Source organism: Hermetia illucens, chromosome 2, assembly GCF_905115235.1.
Source record: "Hermetia illucens chromosome 2, iHerIll2.2.curated.20191125, whole genome shotgun sequence".
Lineage (NCBI taxonomy): Eukaryota > Metazoa > Arthropoda > Insecta > Diptera > Stratiomyidae > Hermetia > Hermetia illucens.
This window is the reverse complement of record NC_051850.1, coordinates 39836688-39864570: the sequence shown is the minus strand read 5'-3', so window position 1 is coordinate 39864570 and position 27883 is coordinate 39836688. Positions and strand designations below refer to the sequence as shown.

Here is a 27883-nt window from a genome sequence, read left to right as displayed (position 1 = left end):
TCATTCAAATTGCTTGTTATCTGTTGATTCCAGATGGCGTAGGTCTGCGATCTGTGCTACATCGAGAAAAAAATTGGCCGCCAAAAACAAAAACATTTGTTCTCTTCGATGATCTCGCCTTACGTCTAAACTGTCATCCCCTAAGCCCTTTTTTTTCGGTGCTGAGATTTTATTTTTCTTAATGAAGTTTTCCTTACTTAGTGGAACTATATGCATCCGGTGCAACTTAGAATTGCAGGGGGCCATTTTTTGACGGCCTTATTGGGAGGTATCGTCCACGTTCTTTACCCAGAATATTGTGATATTAGTCCTTCTTTTCCTATTTCCTTTTGTAGTTTGCTCATAATCACTTCACTTAATAGTGGCGGTAGGGGGTATCCTATTGAGAGCTGTCACTCTAAAAATAAAGTAGTTTTCATTCTTGCATTGAGAAGTTAAGATTCTTCAGCAGTTATTTGATATGATGACGCAGCACGCTTTTGATCATGATGGTGAAAAAAGTGCTGTTGTGCCGAAGAGCATCTTTCATTTTGTGATTTAAAATTTCTTATTTATTCTCTGAGATATGTATGAGGTTTCTGCTATTCGTCACTCTATACTTGCTTTCAAGTCCGAGCCAGCTTAATACTAGCTTTAGCCATTTCAGCGGATTTTGGGTTACACTAGTTTCTTGAGATAATGATCTTCCTCATTTCGTAAGACATCATCAAAATAATTTCGGTTCGGCCTAGTTTGAGTTTCAATATAAATACGAATTTCACCTGGATTTAATTCGCACTGATATCATGTTTGCAGCTATACATAAAGGAGTGACTATCACCTGTAGTCACTTTCAGTCACGCTGATGCCAAGGCAACGGAAGCGTCTGATGAGTTGTCTCTGCCCAGTACGAAACGTTCAGCCAATTTGTTGGTCCACGGGATACCCTCATTTTCGGGTCAGCCCCCGACTTTTTTTTTAAAACAAGGACTGCCGGTTTAATCGAGGGCAGACGTTGTATCATCTCTGCCCTGGAAGCAGGGCAATAGCGATTATAAGTTAGTTGATTTCTTATTGACGGTCACAAACCTGAAGTGAATGTGAATTGAAAAACCGTCGTCGTCTGGCCGAACTGATTTTTTTAAATTTTGAGGATCCCTAAATGGGTACCCGATTCGGCCAAGCTTAGGACAAAATAAGGCGGATTTTGACCTGAATAATTCACACTCACTTGGTGTTTGTGAACCCAGGACAGAAGTGAGGCAGTATCTGATAAGCTGTCTCTGCCCTGGACAAAACCATCAGTTGTCCATTCTTGAAATTTAGTTACTATTTTTTATCGTTGCCTGATGGTAATTGCGGGGGGCATTGCATCGTTTTAGGTAGGACCTCAATGCATTGACTTGGAAACATACACTCTTTTTGTGAAAAGCATTAAAACGAAATGTCTTTATTATTAATACCGAAACGAGACCAGTATTGCACTATTAAAATAATGTCACCCCCTTGATGAATCAAAGCAAAAGTAAAATTCTCTTCAAAGTCTCTCCACTCCTTCAACCATTCGATTTCAAGCATTCCTTAAAATTGAAATACAACAACCACAAACCACGAGATTGGGAGCAATTAAAAATGAATGCTTCTAAAACTTCCAAAAGTGTTCATCTCTCATTTGCAAGGCTCAACCATAAAGACACTCATCTAGGATAATTCAACTTGTCTTACAAGTACCCAAGAACAACAAACCGAACCCGTTCCCAACACACTTAATTGAAAGGACTGAAACTACAGATACACCGCTACCAGCTATATATCTAACTTTATTGCAACATAGAAGAGCTACTTGCTCAACATTTCCAAGCACACAAAGGCTTAAATAGATGGATGAATGACTGAACGAATGGCTTCTCTTGGTATCGTTATTTTATCCTGTGGAGCAATAAAAATAATTGCAACTAATTGGCCACCGGTACAATGTAATTATGCTTCAATTTATGTCGCACTAAAATTTACGAGCTCCATGCAAAAGATGCATGACATGACTGGAACGGTACTTGAATTGTCAGAACGGACTTTTCTGCCAGGTTCTGTAGGTCTATATATTTTTCTAACCAGCTGAAAACGAGCTGAAAATGAATGGGCAAAAGCGGAGGAGTGTAAATCACTGACGGGGTCGAATATTTGAAAAGGCTTTTGCTGCAAAGAATACTTCGAATTTAAGCCCATTAAAAGTGGGACCTCTGCCTTTCTTTCTAATTAAAAAAAAACCCGGTTATAGCGCGTAAATATGCATTTACATAATTAGTGCTATAAAAGCCGTCCTGACCTGCATTTAGTTAGCTAAAAATATTCACAGAAACCTATTTTCTGTGGTCATTATCCGTCGTTAGTTTTGTCGATTTGAATTGCACACATAATGTGAAATTCATATCAGGAGCGGAGACTAAAATGTGGTATCCTTTCCCCATAGTGACTCTATTTCACACAACAGACACTATCATCATGTACCGATAGTTAGATTCCATCCCCCTTTTCAATTCAATTCAATTCCAGAACTAGGAAAATCCCACGGATAAACACTACAGAATAGAGCGAACGTTGCATAAAAACCTCATTCGGATGAAAATTCTGCGGTTTTCGATTCTATAATCCACGGAAAAGGCTCTGAATAGGTACGAGAGGCGGACTATGCATTTTGAAAACGTCAGCAGGTAGTGAGGGATGCAAAAAAAAATAGTACGCAGCTCGGAACAGGTTTGCTTCCATGTTGAGATCGGCGGAAACCGCAATACATCGTAATTACAGGATTTTCCCTTTTGTTGGCATAAACATTTTCCCCGTGGAAAAATACTGGGGCTGCTGCCACAAGTATGACCTATTTATTGTTATTGATTTAAAATGCAGGCCAACATGCGTGAAAAATGTGTCATAAACATTTGCCTATTCACAACTATGAATAAACCATAAAAGCGGGCGGTTTTCCTTGCAATAAATTTTATCTGAATCTAAAATAAACCCCAGAGAAAGAAAAACATCTTAAAAATAGAATCTAGCTCCACCGTCACTTGAGGTCAAATTAAATCAGAATTAGCATAAACTCCGAGAATAGGAGTCCGTACTTTAGCCCACATTTAACCTTTTCTTCCTGATTTACATTTAATAATATTGCGTGCCCATTGGATAAATTTTTCCTATTTTACTTTTACAACTTAGTTATTACAAGGAGAAGAAATTCGCCGATTTTGTAGCCCATTCGAAAGGATTAGAGCCTCCGAGACTCTAACGACTGCCTGTTTTGCTCTTCCTCCTTTCTTTAGAGCGCAATAACATCAAAATGCCATCTGAGTAATAGGCACTTTGTAATGGGGTTGTACGTGACACAAGGAGTCCGGCCACAAAAATGTTCGCTCATGACCGTTGAGGTTTACTCACTTTTATTGCAAATAAGTGTTGCCAGTGGATGTCGTGATGATGAATAGTGGTCGCCTACAAAGATCAGTGGGAATGAACAGCGTGTCTAGCTTGTGCTTCCTCTTAGACGTGATTTCCTTGAATGGCAACTAAGCGTAGCCTTTTGCTTATAATCATTTCTCAGGAAAGGAAGTCCCCTGATTTAGTCCTTATAAATTTGCATTGGAAACGTCGGTAACTCCATCCATCATCACCCAGGTTAGGTCGTAAAGGTGTTGAGGGGCTGTTACGTACATTAAGACGTAACTGATTGCTTGCTTTTGCCTTTGCATGCATGCTGGATGCATGTGGTTACACCACATCGCATGCAGTGGTCACTTTTCTATTCCTCACTAAACATGCCACTTTGTCCCTAAATCCTTTCATATAACTTTTTGTGCATGGAATGGTTTGCAAGAAAACTCATTACATTCTCTAAAGCTTGGGACATTTAAAGGGCAATGACGGCCAAAATCCACACTTAACGTACGGCAGAATGCAACAATAGCACACCTCAGAGGTGCAGCAATTAAGTTATCGATTTCTTCGTAGACAGTAAGGTGCAGGTTGTCCCATTGAATTTAAAGCTTATGGGGCTTAACCATTGGATATCCTGGCCACCTTAATGTGGGGTCAGCAAGTTATTTTCAAATTACCCTGCCAGATATTTTTTATGTTCTGTCAATTATTCAGGCGACAGTTCCATGTTAAATGTAGGTAAAATGGGAAAGTTCGACGCAAACAACTATCTGGACGTTGAATGGAACAATGATGAGACAGGTGGCTCTGTTTTGTTGTTTTCAGTCAAGCTGAAGTAATTGCACTGAATTAATGTGTAATAAAGTTTATAGGAATTATATTCTAAATGGAGAGGCAAATTCATGGCCGCAGTGAAAATTATCCGAGACCTCCTATTGTAGCCTCCTTTCAATGAAATTTCTATTCCGAGGTCCGGAAAAAAACCCGGGCTCAAGGGTGATCTCCCTTTCTCTCTTCGCATCAGGTCTGAGGTTAACATATCCATATTGAAAAAGCAATCGAAAATCGATCGAATTGGTTGGCACAAAGCATAAATTACGACTTCAACCATTTCATCCCTCCTCACTGCAGAGATGATTTTTTTCCTTCCATGACCGGTTTGTGATAACTTAGTCGATTGGGCGATGTCTAGAAAACCATCCTAAGTGGCTGAAAATGACCAGGAGGGAAGAGCTATCCCAAGAACATAAAAAAATGGCGAAACTGACGCTTGCTTGTTTGCTCTTTGCTAGCCAGAATCGGGAATGCAAGGGGTTCTTTTACAATGAGCCTCACGCTAAGCTACTTTATGAAATTAGTCGTCCTGCGGTTATTATTACCGACTAGCTCGAGAAATCAAACGAATTGCGCATGTCAAAAGGAGTATTGTGTTACCCTAGTTCCTTGCGGCTCCCTAATATATCCTACAGCTTAGTCTACATTAAACATGCAAATATCTCTACTTCTGCGTACTTCGTGGGTGTTTTTGGCATTCTTTTCCGAGAAGCTACAACGTTAGTGGACCGGTGTGGTATTCGTAGTTTCTAGGATCATCAAGGTTGATTGATTGATACTTGGTACACGTAGTATGTAACAAGTAACAAGGCGCACACTCGTCGAGATTTCGATATTTTGAAACTAAATTAGTTTTACGAAAAAAAGGAGATTACGATCTGTTGGCCTGCCGTCTTCAGGTGATGATTGTATTCCATATAACACTGATTACTATAGGCATTGTCTTTAATTCTTTACGACATTTTACTACTCAAATGATGCAGACATCCTTCAAGGTGATCTTTATGAGTTTTTCGATAGGATTTCGCAACAAGGGGATCATTGAAGAACGTCAAGGCGAACTTCCTTGTTATCGCCCACATTGGGCGCCATTTGGTCAATCTGGAAATCCCGTAGTTCCACAAACCATTATAAATTAACAATAACATATGATTATTTAGCAAGAAGAGAAAGATAATAACTAAAATAAAGGACAGCTCAGTAATAAATGATAACCTATAAAGGAACGAAAAAAGGTCAAAACTAAGGCTTAGTAATGACCAACAGTGGTTTCCGCAAATCCAACTTGGGGATTCTTTCCCCCAAATATTTGAACTCCTGACAAAGTGTCATCCTAACCCGGAAATTTATGTATACTCTCATTCACAAGCTAAATGTATATTGGGCAAGGAAGATCCCTTTCCCTACTAATCAAAACTAATTATGGTCATTGCAGTAACTGCAGTAACAACACACTGCCAATTATAGAGAATGCCCTATGCACTTCTAAGTGAAGTAAAGATTTCGGCCACTATCGAAAGGACTCTCGACTGGCGATCTAAACCCGACCACTGTTTCCAAGGGTGCAGACAGACGTATACCTACCGAAATTTAATCGTCCCGAATTAATCCAACGTGCAAATCTGCAATTTACCTATGGTAAAATCTACAGTGGTCCTAATCAATCAGAGCATTTTGCAAAAATGGGCTCTTCTACAATCTGCCAATGAGAATGCGAATGATACTAGCTAATGTAAAACAGAATTACAATTATTCGCCAGCAGTGGGATCGACATCCCCTTATATTGGAGAACCGTCTCACCAGCAAACATCATTTTATAGCATCTCGGTACAAGTTTTATAATGTGAAACACCTGATGACAAAGGTTATGGCGATTCATTCAAAATCGTATAAAGCACTTTCCAATCAAATATTTCGTCAAGGACCATAAGCAAGTCAAGTCTATATACGCTCTGACTCTGTGACAATTTCTTTGGTTTACTGCCCTGGAAGACACCTCTGTAAGGTAGTTTGTAAGCCTTTCAACACTTTCACTAAAATAGCAGTACATGTACTGAGGCTCGAGACTAATCTCGCCAGAGCAAAGACCTTGGGGCTGTCATATCGACGAACTATGAATTGGATGTGTTGTCAAGGGGCCATCCAGCCTACTTGATCGTCCCCGCTTTGGCATTACCCGGCTAAGCTGGAAATTTACAATGAAGTCTTGACATCAGTTGTGCTGCAAGCTACAACGCAACTGTCGAGCAGGTTGATCGGTTGGCCCCCGAAAAAGGTTGCTTTAAAAGGTGCTGATCTTTCGTATTCCTTCACATTGCACAGGCACTCCAAAATCAAAGCAAAGCTACCTTCACATATCCATAAAATTATCGGGTCATATTTTATAGGCAAGGCTGCATTGTTATCAAAAAACGGTTTCACCGGATGAGAATCTCTCATCAAAATAAGGGCACGCCTAGAGAATGTCCTCGGCCCTCTGCTTCATTTGATACATATTGTCTGCCTTGTCCGGTTGAGCAATGGTTGGTCTGCTGGAAAATCAAAGCCAACGAAACAATGTGTGGTCATATCATCTCCATATTGAAGAAATAATCATGTGACAGGTTATCCGAAACAGTATACCCATTCCTGGATGTAAGGATTACATCCTGCATTGGAAGACTTAGTTAGTTTAGTTTAGTTCAGTTTAGTGGTTTAGTTTAGTATATTCACATCCGAAATGAGGATATCCGCGATCGTTATGGGGTTGCACCGATCGTGGAAAAGTTGCGAGAGAGTCGTCTTCGATGGTATGGTCACGCAATTCGTGCAAACGAGAATTCACTTGCAAAGATTGGTCTGAACATCGAAGTCGATGGTAAACGACCAAAAGGCAGACCTAAGCAACGGTGGCTTGATACGCTGGATGGGGATTTGAAAGCCTCGAGATTGCACCCAGATCAGGCATTCGATAGAGCCAAATGGCGAAGCCGATCACGACGAGCCGACCCCGCTTGTGAACGGGACAAAGGCTGAAGAAAAAGAAGAAGAGTTCAGTTTAGTGGGGGAAGCCGCAGCTCTAAGCACTCAGATCTTTGTTAGGCCTATTGTACTATGCCCGGAGATTGCCTATTCAACGGCCTCTTGCCTACGGTGTTCGTAGTCCTTCGTGAATCTAAGAAAGTTCGTTGAAGGAAACCTTACCAAGGTATCTTTGTTGGACTACCACTCCTAATTTGATCCATGTAGTAATTCAAGGAGCAGTGTCCCATTAAGGTTTTCATGTCCAACTTCTTAAGGAACAGGAAAAATGGCACCCTAGCGTCCCTTCACAAAGATTTTCGCCTGCCAGCTGAAGTTCAAATTTCTCCATTCGACAGCGTGAATCCGTGCAATTGTCTCCTCCATAGTGGATTTGACAGTGAATGACCGGATGCCAAGATCTAATTCTAGCATGTTGTTGCTGTTTAGTGTTGGTAATGTTGCCCGACTTCAATTAAAAGGCATATATCTTCGCCTGGTCGTCATTTTTCCGAAAAGTTCCATAATCGGATTTCCCGGGAACATCCCTGCGCCCGATCTGGTTTCCATGACTGACCCGTCGGTGAAGATTATTAAACAAAAGGTTTACTTGGTAGAAACATATTCAAGCCAGGAAAACTCGGGTCAACCATAGATTCAAAAATTTGCATTGATTATTCAATAAATTTTCCGTGTGTGGTTTGAACGATAATCAAAAGACGATCTGAGCTGGTCGGGCAAAGCTAGCCCAAAACTTATTAAGATGCCAAAACCGTTCATGAAGGGCCAGATAGAACCAGTTTTTGCAACTTTCGCTCCAGGTTCTGCTGCGAGAGAGATCTTGAGTAAACTCCGTTCATTGCAACACTTTTTTGACAAGGTTTTCGCTGCATACCTCCACTGTTAAACTTCATTTTCTGCCAACTTTAATCTCTCTAGAAATTAGGACACAACAAAGTGTACGCTTAGAAGCTTATAGTTGGGTGAAAATAGCTGACTCAAACTGCGCACCTCAATTTGACGTAAGGGAGAATGGTGAACTTAAAAACACAAACCCACTGCAATACAGGACATTGGCTAAGCTCGCAGACCGCTGACCTGGCGAAGGAATAGCTATCGATAACCGGGTAGACTCGTATTATAGATGTGATGGTCGTTTTCTTCTTTCTCCACTGTTAGAATTTGAAAAAAAAATCTTGGGTAGGTTGATTCCCTGCTTTTGCTTTTTGAAGAAAATCCTCGACGATGAGCAGGAGGTACTGATCTGGCAGCGTGCAGGTATACAAACGCTTGTACTTGCCAATGATTTGCTGTCTTCCAAACGAAATGAAGTGGGCTGGTATATTGAACACACTAATTTCTACAGCACTGACAGGGGCGAGTAACGACGCTCAATCGACTGGTGTCCTGGACTTTTGGTGTTTCCACTTTGCCATACCTTTTAACGAGTCGACTGTTGCCTCAAATGTCGATGAGGAGGCTGTGTTTGGAAAACAAGACCGGTCATAACTGATTGCGCTTCTGCAACGATGAATTGTATGTTGAAAGTCATATGTGCGAATTGAACGAGGCATTGGCTGCATGGAGAGACTGGTGTTTGAGTTACCTCAGCTTAATGGCTGCTTTTAGTAGTCGCAAGATTGCGGACACAAAGTCAATCAGGAACTTCATGTGGGTGCTATTAATTAGAATAGAGGGTCTCCCAATTCAAAGCAACTTTATCTAAGATTCGTTTGGAGAACAGTTACCTGAACTGACTAAATAAATTCAGTTACTCATCTAGAGTTACGTTTATATGCACATAAGTACAATTTGGTAGAAACTACATATTATATACCCCGTCTCAGACTCCTTAAAAAATCAGTGAAATGTAAAATAAGCTGAATAAACTTTTTTCGATTCAGTCCCCCATTATAAGGCATATGAATGTTGTTGTAGCCCATTTGCATCTTTAGCATTTGCTCGCCATGTTTATCCACAAACCGCATGGTCCATTTTCACAATTTACTTTTCTTTTTTATATTTTCCTGGCCTTCTAGCTCACTTTCACATTCTGCCTTCTGTAAACAGTAGCCCAACCTTGCACAAATATAACTCATATAATACACAGTCCATTTAAAGAATGTGGAAGCAAGGATTCCGTATAGCACACATGGAACCATTGAACATGGTCGCCCAGCACCAGTGGAATCCAGTCCGTCATGTTGCGTGGAGTGTACACGGTGCCTGATGATGGCCATCAAACATAACGTCACAACATTATCCACTTGAGACATTTTAGAGCACGTGTGTTCGCCTTGCACAGAACGACCGAGATGATGACTACTGGATGATGCTATGTGCTATCCATCCTTGGAAATTTAATGTCTTCAAGAAATAAAAAAAAGTCAGAAAAGAGCCACTCAGTTGAGCCAGTAGTGTGTTAAGTCAGAGTCAATATAATGTCCTCTTATTATGGTAATGTTTTGCGGTTGGATTTTCAATGGCAAGAAAATATAATAAAGATGCCACACCAAGTCATCAGCAACGAGATGGGATGGGACGGAATGAAAGGAGTGCGTCCGTTGTAAGTGAGCATGCCACTTTACAACCCACTCAGATAAATATGCATTATGGATAAGCAAGCCCTTCGGGTGGTTGTCTCTTGCCGCTCGGATATGGTGAATCCATGCATACATTATGTATTCTAGTATGCAATGATACCGCATCTCAATTTCACATTCTCCATAGCGAAAGAGATGCCATGGTGCCTATGCTCAATTTATTTCATCTCCAAAATTTCGTGAGGTTTAATGGGTTTGCTTTTTAACCATTTCTCATTTTCATTTCACTGGAGTCGCTTGAAAACTAATTGGTGTTGAAATTTTGAAAGGTTTATGATGTCTTTTGTTGGTCCAGAGTATGGATGCAAAGGGGTAAACAGAAGATATATCAAAGAAAATTCATTTAACACAACTCATAATTTATTGCCTTTGATATTTAAATGTTAGGGTTAAATAACATTTAGATATGACATGAGAGATTTAGCATTTAATCTTGAAAGCTGTGAGCGATTTATAGAGTCGAGTAGGAAAAAGGTAGCCCCTTCAAATTATGTTTATAGTATTATATTTATAGCCCTCCCGTAGTTATTCTTAGATGATTTTAGGACCAGAAACCTGCTATGATCGAAACACTAAACGGAAATAATGACTCGTGCTTACAGTCAGAATCAGAGGAAGCTACTCTGGGTAGCGAATACATTTGAACTTAGGTGCACCAGTCCATCAAAAGTCGTTGGGACTGTCATATACATAAGCTTATGTAAGAAGGCTTTCAGTACAATCAAATGTTTCTCGAACTACTGCAATTTGAGGTCAGGATGAAATGAAATCGCAATCGTCGGAACTGATTCAGGCTCCGGAATTTGGTTAGTTCTTTCGATTGGTTTCAGATCCTTTGCTTCGTATGTTTTTTCAGATTTTTAGCCTTCACCTTGTGAGGACTCGTAAACGGCTCTAGCGTCTCGCACAATAATCTATTATCATTTAAGACAAATCCTGGCTCATCTAGTGGTCAGCCCAAGAACACTACATACGGGAGGAATGAATTGAGTTTCTGGGCGGCACAAAATGTCATCGCATATACGCGAGTTAGGTACGAGGTGACTAACTGGCGTGTATGTCGATGAAGCCTAGAACGTTTTCTTGTGTATACTTTCCCACCCCATAAATCACATACACGACACCAACATCAGAAAAAAATGTGCGGAATTTTTCGCCTCTAAATGATTGAACATCGTCCAATGTGCACAATATTTTTCGTGCACCATACAAATTCAAGCAGCGTGACGCAAGATGAATCTTCTGTATGAAGTCTTCTTGGTCTAGCCCCTCTGGCAGACTTCCTTAGCTGTTCCACTTCCGGCTAACCCAAAAATCGACTACCAGACCCTTTGCTCTTAGTTGTTTTGCGGATATTTCATGCAGAGCAAACGCTTTGTCGTTTCGGAGCATTTTCAGTACTAAATCACTAAATCGAACTATTTTCAATTTTCTGGATTTTCGATTATTCCTATTTGCTTCTAATTTTAACATTGTTTTGGAATTATTGGTCCAAAATCCATATCACTTGAATATATCTTTTATAATTTAAAAGTTTTTTTGTTGGAAGTTCAAACTACTTTGTCTTCATCCTTCAGAAATTCTTATCTATATCAAACACATCAGATAGACTCATTTAATTTTGCTTTTCTGTTCACTTGGAAATATAATGCTCATGCTTGTCATATTTTCATTCTTATCTACTCGTTGAGTTTCTCGTATCCGATTTTATTGAGACTTTCGAAAGTTTTTCAAGTATCCATCATTTTGCAATCTTTATATTTCATCTACTGCAGTCATTTCTACTTGTTGAAGTTGACGTTTTCTTGGCAGTTTTTCTTTAAATGCGCTTCCGGGTTTTGGAATCTGTGGATCATTTTTAGTAAAATTTCTGCGAAAAGCATCTTTACTCTTACAAAAGTATCTAACATAAATGATGTATATTGGACCTAGATGATCTCCTTCCATCCATTCCTTGAAGTATTTCCCACGTCACCTTCGCGGGTTGAAGGGTAAATCTCTCTTTGGATCATAACTGGAGTTTAAAGGAGATTTGCTGGCAAACGTTCAGCAAATTGAAGAATGAAGTATCTTTTCTTGAACAGTAAATCAAGAAGTGTCCATCAAACATATAGTTGAGGCCAGAAGGATCTAATATGGCAGTACTCATAGAATTATCTTCGATGAACTGATCATAGAAAAGAAATGGGACAAATCTTGAGAAAAGGATAAGGACAAATCTTGAGACCAGGACCGACCTTTGTCTTCATCCTTGACCATAGATGAAACTTGAATCCAACACTTTTATTTAAAGACCAAACAACAGCCGAATGTAGAAGCGATCATTATCACGGACAAAATTTAAGACCCTCCGTCCCTCGGGGAAGGTTATGCCATCTGCTTCCTAAGATCTACGAGGAATCGTCTTAGTGTAATTGGATTTTACTACACAGAATAGATAAGACCTCGCGAACCCGCTATAGAAGGTAGGAAAGTACGAGGTAAAGTGGGGTCTTGCCACATTGCAAAGTCGAAGCTGTGATGACTGTTATTTACGTATTGGCGCAACTGGTTGAGCATGCCTTATTTCTCAGATAGAGCCTTCGGCGACTCCTTGTCTCCAGAACCAATTTCTGAGTAAAGGAGTGAGTTTAGTATGCCTATTCATTTCCTGGACTATAAACGTGAAGCGGCTTTAGCAACTTGTCATTAAAGTGGTCGATTAGTCATGCTATTCTCCGAAATTATCTGAAGATTTTCTAGTTTCTATAATGGTACTTTTACCCAGTACAAATTTTTTTAAGTATCTCTAACAATATGGATAAAGAAAATCATTGAATTTCTAGAACGCGTAAATAAGAATTTGTTAGTTAAAATATTAAAACATTAGATTCTAATGCTGTTTCCACTATGTTTTCAAGGGTCTCTATTACCGCAAATTTTTTTTCATTTAGCGATATTGTATCAAATTAAAATCTCTCCCTCCACTATAGACCGAAGGGGTAGCCAGCACCGTGAAGAAGGGACCGACTTTGTTTATTTTCGAATCCTTGCAGAAACTATGAACGGGAAAGAAATAGAATTATTCGTAGCTCTTGCCTTAAAGCGGGTTGAATCCGAATAATATTCGAAGGTGGTTGTGGGAACAGTTGAAAAAGATGAGTGTCCAGGAAGAGGAATGGATTCCTATCATCTGGGCATAATCGCACGAGTCCCTCAACGATTGCCAAATCGCTACCATTATACTCTGATTGCGAGCTCATCAAAGGTGCCTGTCATGATGCGTACCTACGGGGTTGAAATAGTCTCTGATCGGTCGACAGAATGGTCATAACTGAGACCGGCATTAAACCCCTACAGTCGCGCTGAAGATATCTTCCACTAAAGTTTCCTCAGAACATAAGTCCTGGTTTTCGTCTATCCTGATTCTCATTTCAGAGAATCTTCGGGAAAGATTGATGGCTGGAAGAGACCTGGCTGGCTCTGATAACGTTTCTCGAAAACGTTATAATAACGCCGCAAAGGCTTGCCAATTTAGAGACAAAATGCCGTCAGGATCCACTGCTTTCGCATAGCAACAGAAATTTCCTAGATCCCTTGAGAAGAGTGAAAACCAGAGTCACAGAATAATGGGGCAAATTAGGCGCTCAATTCACTGAAAAATTCCTGAGTACCTCAATGTATTTTATGGAAGTATAAACAAGATCAAAACAATGAACTTGAAATAGTGTGCTAGATGTCCTCCACTCCAGAATGTCGACTGGGTATTTTTGGGTAACGTCTTAATCGACTCCAGGAAGAAAAGGTCTAGTCCTCTTTTAATTAATCAAGTCGGATTATTTCATAACCCGACCGGGGGGTTGGGGATGCTTAAAATATATGTTCGAATTGACTTGAAAAGTGATCAATTTCGTCCATGTTGACATGTATTTGTTTCTCTCTGCGCTAGCCAGTCTGGGAAGACAGGAAGATTTTTGTCTACTTCTGTTCTTTTAACGTCACTGTGAAAAATCACGCGTTTTAGACCCAGCCCATCAGAATTTACGGCATAAAGTTTTACAATAAGAGCATAACCTAAATCGCGTTGAAATTTATTGCGTTCGGAGAAAACGAAAGGAATTATGATAAATTAAATAAATTATGATTATGAAAATTCAGAATGCATTGTGCCCGGATATGGTTTGACATTGGATACCAGTCGACTCAGCTGTGAATGAGTACCTAAGTCAAATGAGGGTAAAAATCTCAGACGAGTGCAATGCTGACAACATAAAAAAAATTGCGGCCAACAGGCTTCCGCAAAGGCAACTCATTAGACGCTTACATAGCATGAAGTGGATATCAATTATAATGAGTGTAGACCGCTGAGTTTAGGCCTAAGTTGTCAGAAACGTGGGTCTTCTCGATTGGCGATATCGGATTTGACAACGCTTAATAATATCGATAAAGAAAACTTACTGTTCTCAATTATGTTAACTGCTTTTCTTCTCATCATCTCCAGAGAGTAGATGGATTTGGCGCTCGTCTTTTGATTTATGCTTATCGTTGTTTGTTCATTACTTGAATCAAGTGGATAATTTTATGAATTATTTGACATTGTCAAAAGGAATTTATCGTTATATAAGGCACATTTCTATGGAGAAAGTATTGTTTTGTTTTCCTAAACTGATGGATTCCTGGTGCCGGATCCACCTGATAACATAGGTGTCCCTACGGAAAGATCATAGAATGCTGACACCAAATCTTGATGGATCAAATTTCCTCTCAGTTATCCACTGGATGAAAAGCCCACGGGAGTTCCCTAGCTTTCTTAGAGATACCAGTGGATGCTTCCATTCGAGTTACAGTTTCATATTCATGGATCATATGGTCCAAACGCATCAGAAAACCAAGAAGAAACTGACCGATCCTGATTGAATGATTCACACGTTCCAGTGGCCTTTTCGTCCCTTAAAGTTCTTTTAAACTCTAGTACTTGCCTTACATTTAATTCTTCTTTTACCGAGCGATCCTGTGGGTAGGACACTCCCCCAGGAGCGGTTGAACATTCCCGGGAATCTTCTTATTTGATGTGCCATAAAATTGCTACTGTTTTTCCGGTTTGGACGTTGTTTGGTTTACTTTTCCTTACATTCATTTGCAAAGGATCGCTCAGTCAAAAAATTAAAAAAACAAATATACTTCTCATCGCGCTCCCCTAATGATTGGCCGGTATCCACACCCAGAACCTTTCTTTTCCCTAAAAATGAAGCCTAAATTTGGAACTTAAGGTACCTTAGGACTCAAGCTATCTCAGTATTCCGATCGCCACGCTTCTTGCATTCCGGGTGAGGATCTTTTTTACCGTTGACTTATGACGGACCATTTGACATCACCTACCTCTCTAGATTCGGCTCCTTTTCCGCGAAGTCAAGGAATTTAAAAAAGGCAGAAAATAGAATGAATGAACGGCAATTAGACATACGTTCCACACGTTGCTAGAGTAAAAAAGGGATAACTAGGATCCACTGTAAGTGTGAAAAGGAAGATACTTCACAATGGAGTTGTCGAACGTCGATATGGGCAATTTTGGTACGACCCTTTGGATGGCAGGAAATTCAGTGCCATAAGTTTTCATTTTAAACAAACATTTAATAATTCATTCATACTTCATTGACCCCATCTTGAACGCCCAAACTGAACAGACTAACAAAGGAAATTCAATGAAAGTCCTGGTATATTACTTTGTAACTTTCATCATTTCTGATTTCCTTTGAGGCATCAGGATGCTTAGTAACCAAGACGCATTTGTGCTACAGGGGCTACTTGAAAAAGAGGAGTCATCAGTAGATTTTTTTTAAAAATACGCGTATGCCTAAGGCGGGAAATGATACTAACAAACATTCTTCAGCTTCAGAAATACAAGTTTGATTTATTTTTAAATTGTAATTTGTTAGATATCCCCTGTAGTAGCTCCAAATGTACTGAACGAATGTATCCCCTCAAACCAGATCAGAAGCAACAAAGTCAGCATTTAAAGATGGGTGTCCACTAGTTTTGTTAAAATAGCGCCTAACGTGGGATCACTAAGTCAGTATAATTTTTCTTGTTAATCTGTTCAGTTATGCTTTCTTGTGCAACCTAATTAACGAACCAAAGAAAAGAAGAGGCGTCTATTAGTACCTCTCTATCGCGAGATGGACTTTTCCCCTTATCGTTCATCAAAGAGGGTCAAAAGTAAGTGAGGGCTTAATAATTGGTCACCAATTTCCAAAATAATCAGAGAAAAACATATTAGTCCAGCTTTTTTTTGCCGGGAAGGTATTAGCTAAGCCTATGCAACTAGGAACATCCATTGACAGTTTCTTGCCGTAATTTTTCGGGAATGGTAGCTTAATCTGTAGTTAGGTCCCTTTTTTCAAGAAAGTCAATGAAGCCGAGTTTATAGCCAAAATTCTGGGAAATGTAGTGTAGGAAAACGTTTCCAACCAATGTGTAGGTTTGGTTGATTCTGGTTAATTGCAATTTTGTTATGTTTATCCTTGAAACTTTTAGAAGAGACTCCTTTTGGTCATGATATTCGGCTGCTTTTAGCTTTTAGCTCCACCATTTTTCTGGAGGTGTTATATCCTTTTTACCTGTACCGACAGAATTGAACGAAATTATATCCTTGATTTCAAATACTTTTTTTTGTATCTCTGTCATACTGATGACTTAGCGTGGGCATTGCTTGCATTAACATTCAGTACATTTCCCATTTTCTCATCCTTCAATTATTTAGTGCCAATTTCATATTTCCACTTCAAAATCTGCGCTGACGTCATTCTCACTTCTTCTCCGACACATGAATTTTGCAACTTTCCCAAAAGTGGAAATATTTCTAAACTGTCAATTAAATTTTATATTTTCAGAACGATACTATGCGAATTATCTACATGTATCACGAGGATGAGCCACGTCACGGATCTGTGGTCCCAGGGTCGCTTCCTGATCCTTTGGAAGCATACCGAGAATATCGGCCTCTATTCCTGACAGAAAAGTACCGAATTCCCCCGAAGCCCTTCAAGGACGAGCGTGTCCGCATCCTGGAGCTACGCAACGAGGACGTTGAATTGCCACGTGGAGATGATACGCTATTTTGGTGTAAAATGTTCAAATTGGAAGACATAAATCGGAAGCATCATTTAATACGGGTAAGTTTCGTGTAAAAACCGATTTAAATTCAGGACCATCCGCGGGGAAGAAATCTAGAGCAGAGTCAAATAGACGCAGAAACCACTGAAAATTACTCGTGCAAATTATTATTAATTTTTTGCTCTGTGAAAAAAAATAAATGACGATGAAGAGCGCAACATGGCTGCTCAGTCAGAGAGAAAAGTTAGGAAAATGGATGTGCTACTCGTAGTCCTGTGGGAAAACTCACTTCGAAAAACATCTGAATCTCATCGAATGAAGAACGAAGGGTGTGATATTGAAATTTCCCTGGTTTTATATTTGAAAGTGCTAGGAGATAGCATGTCATATTTTCACAACGTTATTATCCATTAAATTTCACTCAAAAACTTTTTCAACAACGTAAAAATGGATGATATAGCTGGCGGCGAATACGTTTTCAGTTTCAAAGTGGTTTCGCTGCTGTTTTTCCACTTTCAACTCGGCATTTCTAATTGAAAAATGAATTTTTAAAATGCTCGTTTACTACTATCGTTAGTCTTCCCGAAATGGATGTGTAGTGGCTTTTTTGTGTTGTATTTCACTTCACTTTGCTTATTGTATGTTTACTGTTATTGTTGTTTTGCAGTATGAAGCGGTAATCGATTCACCATCAAGTTTGCAATATTTACAACACATTATCCTGTACGAGTGCCAAGGCAATGCACCTGAATTGGAACAAATGGCTCGCGAACAGGGCCGGGTATGCCATAAACCATCGCCGTTTCTTGAGTGCAATGCCATTGTAGCTGCATGGGCCCGTGGCTCAGAGGTAAGTAATTCAGGGTAGCTTGGTCTTAGTCGTTAATTCGAATGGTAGAAATGTGTGTTTGAAACAAGTCGATGAAATTGAGGGTAGCTTCCCTCGAACTGGGAGGATCTATAGTTTGAGTCAAGTTTATCACTTTGCTCCTTCTAAGCTTCTGGTCGATGGCGCAAACATTTTTGTTATCCTTTTTAAAATGTCCTTAGGTTGTCCTTTTTGTATTTAGAAGTATTGACTCTTCTGCTCTCAGCAGATGAAATTCTAACTTACTCAGTGATCCCTTTCCACAAGAATGCAAATGACTCCATTCACAACTTCCTGCCAATAAAATCACCACCAGAAGCAATTTAAAACACATTTTACTAATCAGTACTTCCTAGCATTTACGACTTCTGTAAAATCTACTCAAAACGGAAGACTTTTTCCAGGTTTTACAATTTTCCAGCCGGTACCAATTCGTATCTAATTCTTATCCTTATGTCGCACATTACTTTTAACATTAACGGCTTTCTTTTCTCATGCTCCTGGCAGTCAATTGTGATAAATCTTTTATTTCGCAATTATCTTTTACAGGGCTTCACGTATCCAGATGAGGTTGGCTATCCGCTGGACTCCCGACAGGCTAAGTACTATCTAATGGAAACACACTACAGTAACCCAAATCCGGATTTTACGAAATTACATGCACGACAAATGGTCGATAATTCGGGATTAAAAATTTACTTTACACATATGGTGAGGAGGAACGATGCCGGCGTACTATCTATCGGTGAGTATCGGACATGCTCTGCGGTATGCACGTATTTTATAGTAAGGACGGCTTTTATAACTTACCTTAGATAAACATCTAAACCGCTGCTAGTCGACCATGAATGTGAAAATTGTAGAATTTAAAATGATCCAATGATTGCGTGGCATGCACGATGAGCTTTCGAGCCTGTCCTTTCAACTATTCGGACGGTATCTATGCTGTGTACGAGTGTATCCTGATTGTATGAAGGGCTGGTTACGTATGGGATGGCTAAACCATAATTATGCGAATTTCATGTAAATCTAGATATGCGGACTGGGAGAAGCTAATCTAGTTGCACTCCAACCGTTACATCGTTGCAATCAATTTGTTCTGAATAATTGAAGTGACATTATCTCCCGCTAAATTATGCTGATGATTTTAAACCTATGTATAATTGATGCAGAGAGGTAGCATGTTTCAGGGTTTCGACACGTACAAGGTGGGATAGCACTTAACATTGTTTTTTCTTTAATTAATTGTAAATTGTAAACCGGTTAGAGTGGGGAGTGACAGAGTTGTCGACATTATGTTTAGCAGGTTGGTTGCAAATTGCCGGAAAACATTCTAACATCTTCTAACATCTAATTCGATAACTTCAAAATTATTGACAACTCTTTGTTTGACTGAACTATTTTTCCAATTGAAAGACCCTGAACTCCACTCGCGCAGCATCATGGAAGTAACTCTTATTAATTACATCATTCATTTGCCTTCCATGAACCAACAAATTAATTAGCCGGCTACTGAAATTGGTTTGGATTCACCCTAGTGGAAAAGAATGATAAGGACAATAGAAAATATAAAAACACAAGGGCGCTTCACACCTCTATGATGGTGGTGGTGCACTCTGAAGGGTTGGCTTGGTGCACAACTGCTATGATCTCATTAAGTAATGGGCAAACACCATGGAGGATTAAATAGCCCCACACCTTGAAGTGGGATCAATGCTAACCCGAAAATAGTAACTACAGTTTTAAGCATCGGTGTCCTTCTTTAGCTGGATCTACCTTTCATATTTGACATCGCTGTTGTTAGTAAGGGTCAGAGGTTCTTATAAGCCGGGAAAGCGGTCGTTTGTACACGAACCTGAAGAAGAGTTTATAAATAAGATACGAAAGGATGTCGACAGATACATTCCAATAGTACCCGAGTGAAAAATCTCGAAGTGCAAACCCATCGGGAAATCTTATTAAATTAGTAATAAGGCAACGGAAAATTTCCTATTGAAAACAAATTCGGTGGTTTTAGGACCACATTAACAGTGACTTTTGCAACCGGAAAATAACACCAAAGCCGTTTAATTTATTTATTTTGCAACCTTTCGATTCAAATAATCGGGCCTACCGATTTCCTTCTGGTTCTTTGCGAAGAGGTAAGGTATGTACATAGGCCAAAATTGCAAATTGAAAGGGGAGTTGACTATCAAGAAGCACTTCAAAACTATGAAGAGTTCAGAAAACAATTCTACTCTCTCCACCGTAAAAGAAGCAACGGATTAAATGTCGTCACTAAAAGAGTAGAGCTGCAGGTAAACCCAGCTGAGACCTTATTGGTTTTGTTGTCTTACAGTTAAATCTGCCTATAATATCATTAATCATGATAAGGTACCTCAATTCCTTTCCAACGAAGAGTTGGAACCAAAACAGAGAAGTTCAGAAGACATCAAAACGGGGCTATTTACAACTTTCCCACCTTTTATTTGATGTTGAAGAACCGCACAAGAGGAAAGGACGTATCCAATTTCCTAAACTGTAGAGAGTTCGATCATGCAATTCGAAGAAATAGGAGAACTTGTTACTAATGAACGAAGACGGAATAGGAAGGGTACAAAGCGCCGTCTCTGAAGAAAAAAAAACAGTGGCAAACAGCTGCAGTGCTTCACAAAAAGGAAGAAGCGGGCCTCAATTTTTTTAAATGGCTCGCACTTCTAACGCGAACTTATCTTGGTAGAGAGAGGAGTAGAGAGAAACTAGACGGGACAAATCCACCGTTAATTACTACCAGTTAAACAATCAGTTTCTGGCTCCAAAATGAATGAAGTAGTAGGAATTATTAAATTGCTATCCGGGTTGAATATGATCAACTATTAGGGGAGAGCCATCCCAAAAAAAACCTAAAGGAAAATAGAGAGGTTGACCATGTCCCCTCGAAGTGTTCCGACGACAATTGTTAGCGTACTTGTCTGCTAGTTACACTCGGGAAATCGTGGGCAAGGCTCTTTTGATCACTTGAGTTCCACTCATGCCATTGACAAAATTACACGTGTTCTTACTTCGGCTTTTTAGATTTGTGCGAAGATGGGACAGTTGTTGAATATCACGAAAAGTTATGGAAACTAAAGCGAAGCTAAAGTTGGAAAACAAAAAAGTTTGTTCACTCCGATCGGGAGCCGAAAATTCTTGATCGGCGTGACGCGATCGAGGAGGGAAGATCCACGACAGATCGTGTCCCTATTTCAGGTCCTCTCTTTTTCAAATATGGAAGCTTGAACTTTGAGGTTCCCTTCCTATCTGGGAACTTTCCGGCCAATACAATGGAATGGATTCATCAACAGACAGCATTTTTTCTTAAGAGCTCTTCGGTAGCGTCTTTCTTCATTTCTACCCCTTTTCGATTGTCAAAAGTAAATTCTGTTCTGAATAATTTAAATGTTTCATGGTTCAATAGTAAATCCTGCGTTTATCACAAATTTAAGTCTGCAATCCACCAGAAGGTGGCAACGTCAGCACCGAAGACGAATCAACCAACAACATCAAACCGCACTGGTCAAACGGGAAGAATGAAGATAGGAGATTACAATTTTGAGACCGTTGAAAATTTCTCCTATCTAGGGTCAAAAATCACAACCGATAACAGTTACGATGATGGAATCCGCGCACGATTGTTTTCAGCCAACAGAGCCTATTTCAGCTTACAAAAACTGTTCCGCTCGAAACGTCTCACCATAGGGTCAAAGCTCTTACTGTACAAGACAATGATCTTACCAGTCCTCATGGATTTCTCGGAGACTTGGATTCTTAGCAAGAAGAATTGCGAACTCTTGAGTGCGTTCGAGAGAAGAATCCTCCGAAGAATTTTTGGCCCCCTACATGAGGATGGACGATTCCGTAGCCTACATAACGACGAAATCTATGAGTGATACCATAAACGCCAGGTTGTGGATAAAATCCGGCTCAATGGATTACGGTGAGCGGGCCACTTAATCCGTATGGATGAGGATGATCCAGCTCGGAAAGTCTATAATGGCAAGATCGATGGTAGGAAAAGAAGACGAGGCAGACCCTTCCTGACATGGAGCGATAACGTAGGTCAGGACGCCAGCTGTTAGGGATATCGAATTGGTGTACCTCGGCGCAAAACCGGGATGTCTGGAGTTCCTTATTAAGGCAGGCTTAGACTGGATACCGGTTGTTGCGCCGTTGTTGATGATAAATAGGAGAAATAAAATATTAGCGAGCCTATTAAGCACCCAACTGAAACGGTTTTCCTAGATAAATGTAAATGCCGCATCTGCGAGGCATACCTGTATCTCGCGGAATTCCTCAGAGGGAACCATTGGACTATTATGATTACGACTTTGGTAAAAAAGGAAAGTAAGTAGAAAGTGCAACGCCTTACCGAAAAAGTATTATAACTACATTTGAAACAAGCAAAAGTTACTCAGGCATTTTCCTACATATAGTGCAAGCATTCGACACGGCCTGGAACGTTGACCACAGTGGTTTCCTGCGAATTTTCGCAAAATTTGGGAATCGTAGCAAACAAACAAAAGATTCATTATCAAACACAGCGAATCTTAAGATAATGTGCTCGGGCCTCTTTTGTAGCTATTATGCGAGCGAATCTTTCTACCGTAAACCTTTGCACATATGCAGCTATAATAAACACATATTTGTATCTTTAAATGGTATCGTGAAGCTTGCAGGAGCATTTGAAGGGTACAGGACAATGGATAACAGAATGGAAAACTAAAGTCAACGGGATAGGAGTGGGGGATGGGATACATGCCACGCAGGATCGTAAAATGGAGTTTTGGTTGATGTAATGCTAAAGAAGCTTTAAATATTGGTATTCGGAGAAGACTGAAACGGTGGGTGGTGTTTTAGGGGCCATAAAAGTGATAATATCTGGCCAAAATCTTTAAACTTCACTGGAGAAGGTAGCATGTACGTATTTAGGTAAATAAACACAAATTATTCGGTGACCTCTAGTAATGAGTTTTTTTTTTATTTAAAAGAATTCAATAAGCACGATCAATACAAACAAGCCGCCCTTAGTGGCTTCTTTAGACAAAAAATCGAATTTTTGAATATTCTTCGTCATCAAAACCTTACCAAACTCGAACAGTATCGCTTGTTTCCACGTTTGTTATTGCCCTGTGATGGATGCATTTCGATGCCTGCTCCAGAGTTTTAGAACCATCTTGATTATCAAGCCAGTTGCATTTGACGCAACGTTAGGTCAAAAGATCTACTCGCTAGCAAATTTTATGTGTACTTGCTTATTGTTGATTTGTTCGAAGTAAATCATTGTGGGATGCACTGTCTTGTATGCTTTCTCCCTGTATAAGTTGCGTCAGATGTGACTAGCCGAAGGGATAGTTGGACATCCATGTTCTTTGCTCAAGTTGTGAAGAACAGGTCAACGGTTCTAAGGACTCAGCGATATTATTCGTGGAGAGGTTGTAATCGACACCTTAAAGAATGAACATTGAGGCCTCTTCCAAGGGTTGGGGGTAGTGGATGATTTGCTGTTGTTCTCCCCTGAACTTTCTTCGTGGTAGGGGAGTCTTCTACCGATTTGGTTACAAGTTGCTGACCCAAGTTAATAAAGGAACTAATAATAAGTAATTCCGCAATGTTTTTTTTTTCAATGGTCCGAAACTTTGGATGTTCAATTCGCTCTTGGATTTGCTTGCTGTAAGGATACTGGTGTTATTTATTGTTGTGTTTTCTTTTTGCCGTCGCTGTTGTTTTGTTGTTAGCATTTGCTTTTTCCGTTTTCAGTACTTCAGACTTCATAGTATTATAAGTTATCGCAAACAGTTTGCCCGAATGAAAGCGGCGGCTAAAGCTGTACTCTCTTTATTCTTGGGTTCGAACAAAAAATATGTTTTCATTCTTCCAAAGAATTTCGAGCAATGCAACTTTGCCTCATCACAACAAAATCGGAGTAATTTGCCGCAGACAACATCTGATTGTTGATTGACTAAACGTTGTATTTCCACATATCCTATCTTTAAAAAATAGTTGCCAATTTGTCACTTTAGGTCGAAATCTTCCACGAAAGAAAAGAACAACTGATGCTAGAATGAAGTCAAACCTTTAGCCAAGAAAACAAAAATTCTTCTGATTCATACATTGACCCTCTTACTTATAAAGCCACTCTATTCAATTTATATATAACTTTATAGGTCAGGCATATAGTGAGCCTTTTTCGCACCCAATAAGTTATTCACCTATGATAATTTCACCCATCCTCTCCATATTTACAAAATGTCGTTGCTATCATCGACTCGTACGTTATTTTCTCTAATTACCTTAATTTAAATGTCAACGAAAGCTCACGCAAGCTATTCCAACTTGGAAAATAGTACCCACCAGCTTACTTGTATATTCAAACTATATTCGAAGAGAACACTTCATTGGAACAACACTACGACCTTTTAGATATATATATCTACACTCACAGTGTATACTATGTGTATGGTTCAATGTATATAGTTATGTAGATACATGTGCATTTTAACTTTAATAAACTTGTCAGTTCCTATAATTATAATTAATTATTAAATCTACCTTGGGGTCATATTGCTCTTTTCACACAATTGATTAAAATGTCAATAATAATATCTACATATCCAACATGTCCTTTCCAATTTGAAAATTTTAGGTTTCTAATCCTTTTGAGAATTGTTTGGATTTAGCTGTTGATAAAATATATTTTTATTCTTCTATTGTTTGATTTAGAAACAAAAGCCAACACGAAGAAAAGTAAGTTTGAATCGCTCCAGGATGTAAGCTGGTAATATGCCAATGGGTCATAAACAAACTATTAATTTTCGTTGATTACACCCTTGGATGGAGCTTGTTGACGAGTTAGACTAAGTGAAAGCATTCTCTTTCACCAAAATAGTAGTTACAATCGAATTTAAATTGTTAAGGATATTTTCTTTCTATGAGTACTTCAAGATGGTATTTTTGTGTATTCTGACGCCATAAACGACTATTTAGATCCTTTATTCCAGTATTTATTCATGGGCACCTAGTCATCAATTACTATTTCATCTGGAAGCTCTTAATCAGAATTTGTTATAATTAAACTTCACTCCATTACTATGAATGGTTCATAAATAAGTTCATAACAGCAGGATACTGCAATATTTACAAAGGAGATACCAATTAGAGAAAATTAGAAATAGAAACGAAGCAATTAATGTTTTTCGAATGATACATAATTGATGAATCATCACTTGTCTGGTATAACCGATTGAAGGCATATTAGGCTGGGTATTGACCTTCCATGAGAAATAACTAAAGGGACATCCAAAATCCATTATGAGGAGGACATTAGTGGATAATTAAATGAATTGTATAATACCATGAATATCAAATTGGACCTACTCCGTTAACCAGTAATTTTCTATATGGAATAATAGGTTCAAATGTACGGGTCGTGTTTTAGAGGAAGAGATTGGTAATGTCCTTTATGGATATTTGACAAAAAAAATAATAAAAATAAATTTGCCGTAAAGCAAACTAACATCTAGGTTTGACTTTAATGTATAATAATTATCTAAATGTTGGGTCACGCTATTTGCAGCTTGTACGTAACTTTCAGGATCGAGACCCAAAATGGTGGATATTTAATTTAAATAAAAGAAAATAGGCAGAATCGATAAGAGGCTTTCCATGATAGAAATCTTGATTGAGAATCCGAGGTTTCACTATCAAATCGATATGAGGGATAGAAAAATATTCAAATTACAATGTTGATATGTATTTTCCAAATTAAAATTAATGGTTTGGGGCGGCAGTTGATTATATTGGGGGAAAAGTTGTGCTGGGCCTTCTCATTCATAGAAAAAACGACTGTGTAGGTGGATAAGCATGAGCAGGATGAAGTATGTTATGCCACAGTGGCACCTTCGGAGGCGTTTTCCATTGTGTCATACCTTGCAAGCAATGGTCTACTTCTTTTTAAATATATCCCTTGAAATTTTACAATAGTTCTTGAGCTAGCGCTGTGAGACTAATCTGTAGCCTTGTGTCCTTTCAAACCCAGATTTAATTAACTACTTTCCAATTAACACATCTGCCGATTCCTCGCCTATACGCCAACGTTGTTCTTCATTCTTGATTTTCTCGATTTCATCGATGAAACGTCGAAAATAAATGGTTATGACAGCTTGGAGCCTTTTAGTAACAGTGGTAGTCATTTTGGATATGATGTTCCGATATAACAGTACACCTCACATTGGTGGGGGTGAAGGGTAGTATGTGTACCTGCAATTCTCAGCAAATACCTGGATAATGTATGCTGAGTAGCACCTACAGCTCTATTAACCAATCCTATTTTCACCTCTATGCATAGCAGTAAATGAAAGAGGGTGAACAACGAATTCTCTATGCAGTAGAACTGAGCAATAGGGTGACAACCTGTTCACAATACGGTATTGCTAGGAAACCCAAAATTGGTCCCCTGTTTGCATCGGAATCGGAGCTATAATGACGGCTGCGTCTACAGAAAGTAGACTACGAACTTAAAACCTCGAACGTGCGCTCCTGTTTGGAACTGGCACACATTGAACAGGTTCAGGTGATTCAGTCTGAAATGCGAGAATGCGAGCTTTTGTCATCTACATAATTTTCTCACGCAGCATCACAAACTTCAAACCATTTGACGAAGGAATTGGTGTGGTTCACGTGAAAACATTTTTTTTAAAGTTTTGTTTATCGACATACATATATGCTCCAACGGAAAACAACTCAGTAAAAGACGAATTCAATAGTCACCTCGAGTGAGGTTTGGATTTACTGGCCATTAACAACGTGGGGATGCTACTCGGCGACTTCAAAAAAAAAATCAAAAAGGAACTGTTTCATCGTGGAACTACTGGGAGCCGTAATCTCCGCAACGTAAATAAAGCCAACGGAAGCAGGCTCATTCGCTTGTATGAGAAACATAACAATTTCTTCAACTTATTTCCCCGTTCATCAATTTTCCATCGATTTCAAGCAGGCATACGTGTGAATTTGAAGTTCCAGTGAAACTTATTACACTCATCAAACTGACAATGAATCAGTCTAGTGTGGTCAAGTAAAGCGAAGCAATACGATGAGCTGGCTCCAACATTACTTTACATCGCTCTAGACTATATAATCCGTAAAGGTCAGTATACTACTGTATAAATCATCCCAGATAATGGTTTGGCACCATCGAAAGAGAGCGTGAAGCCGCAAAGGAGTTGGCCTAAAAATTAAAAAGAAAGAGAAGACCAAAATTATGATAAAGATGCGACTTTAAATGATTGCAGCTTCGAATAAGTCTACAGGTTTAGTACTCAATAAAGATAACAAACAAAGAGTGTATAGGCGACAGCAAAATTCTCAGGCACCTTCAAAGGCAAGATGCAAGGTAAACAACCACCTGGACAATCCCGAAACAGATGGGACGACTCAGTAAGCAGTGCAAGTTACAAGCTGCGCGATTTCCTAAATTCAAGGACGCGATCGCTGGGCGAGAAAAATAGAGAGGAAGACTTATGGAGGTCAAGGACAGTCATCGAATTGTAGCGCTATAGAGGAAGTAGGGCAACATTGTTATGGAACAATTTCAACTAGATGTTGAGGTTGATTCACTTTTCTTTCCAGATTCTGAAGGAAACAGATCAATACTCTTAAAAGGTCGTTGCCATGTGCCACTATCCATAGCAGCAAAGTTACAAAAGTAGATAGGAAGAGAGCAATGAGCAGTCAGACTTGGAAAGTTGACTTTATGTCTATCGTTTTTCCAACTTTGCTTGCCTTCCTTATCAATTCCAAAGTCATTTGGGCAGATACAGGGTGCGGCAGCATAACTTCCTTTTTTAAAATGCGCGCCACTCAGTTAGTTGATGTGATAGCGGAGCGCTAGTGGTCTCGTTCAAGAGGGGATACTGTAAAGTTTTGTCCCGACACGGTTCAGTCGCCATCGTGCGTTGGAATAGTGAGGAGCGTGCCTTTGCCGTTGAGGTTTACTTTTCAAGCGGATGTTCGGTTATTGCAACATAGCGTGCATTTCGGAATCGCTTTAATATAGCCCCGTTG

The 27883-nt window shown here is 39.4% G+C and overlaps 1 protein-coding gene across 1 annotated transcript in view; it reads left to right on the top strand.

Annotated features, from left to right (window-relative positions):
* The window catches only part of LOC119649384 (MOXD1 homolog 2), a 310141-nt gene that overhangs the window by 217336 nt on the left and 64922 nt on the right, over positions 1–27883 (top strand). The window contains exons 5-7 of the mRNA XM_038051502.1: positions 16716–16997; positions 17606–17788; positions 18356–18551. Coding sequence (XP_037907430.1) covers positions 16716–16997; positions 17606–17788; positions 18356–18551 — 661 coding nt within the window. The remainder of the gene's footprint in view (positions 1–16715; positions 16998–17605; positions 17789–18355; positions 18552–27883) is intronic.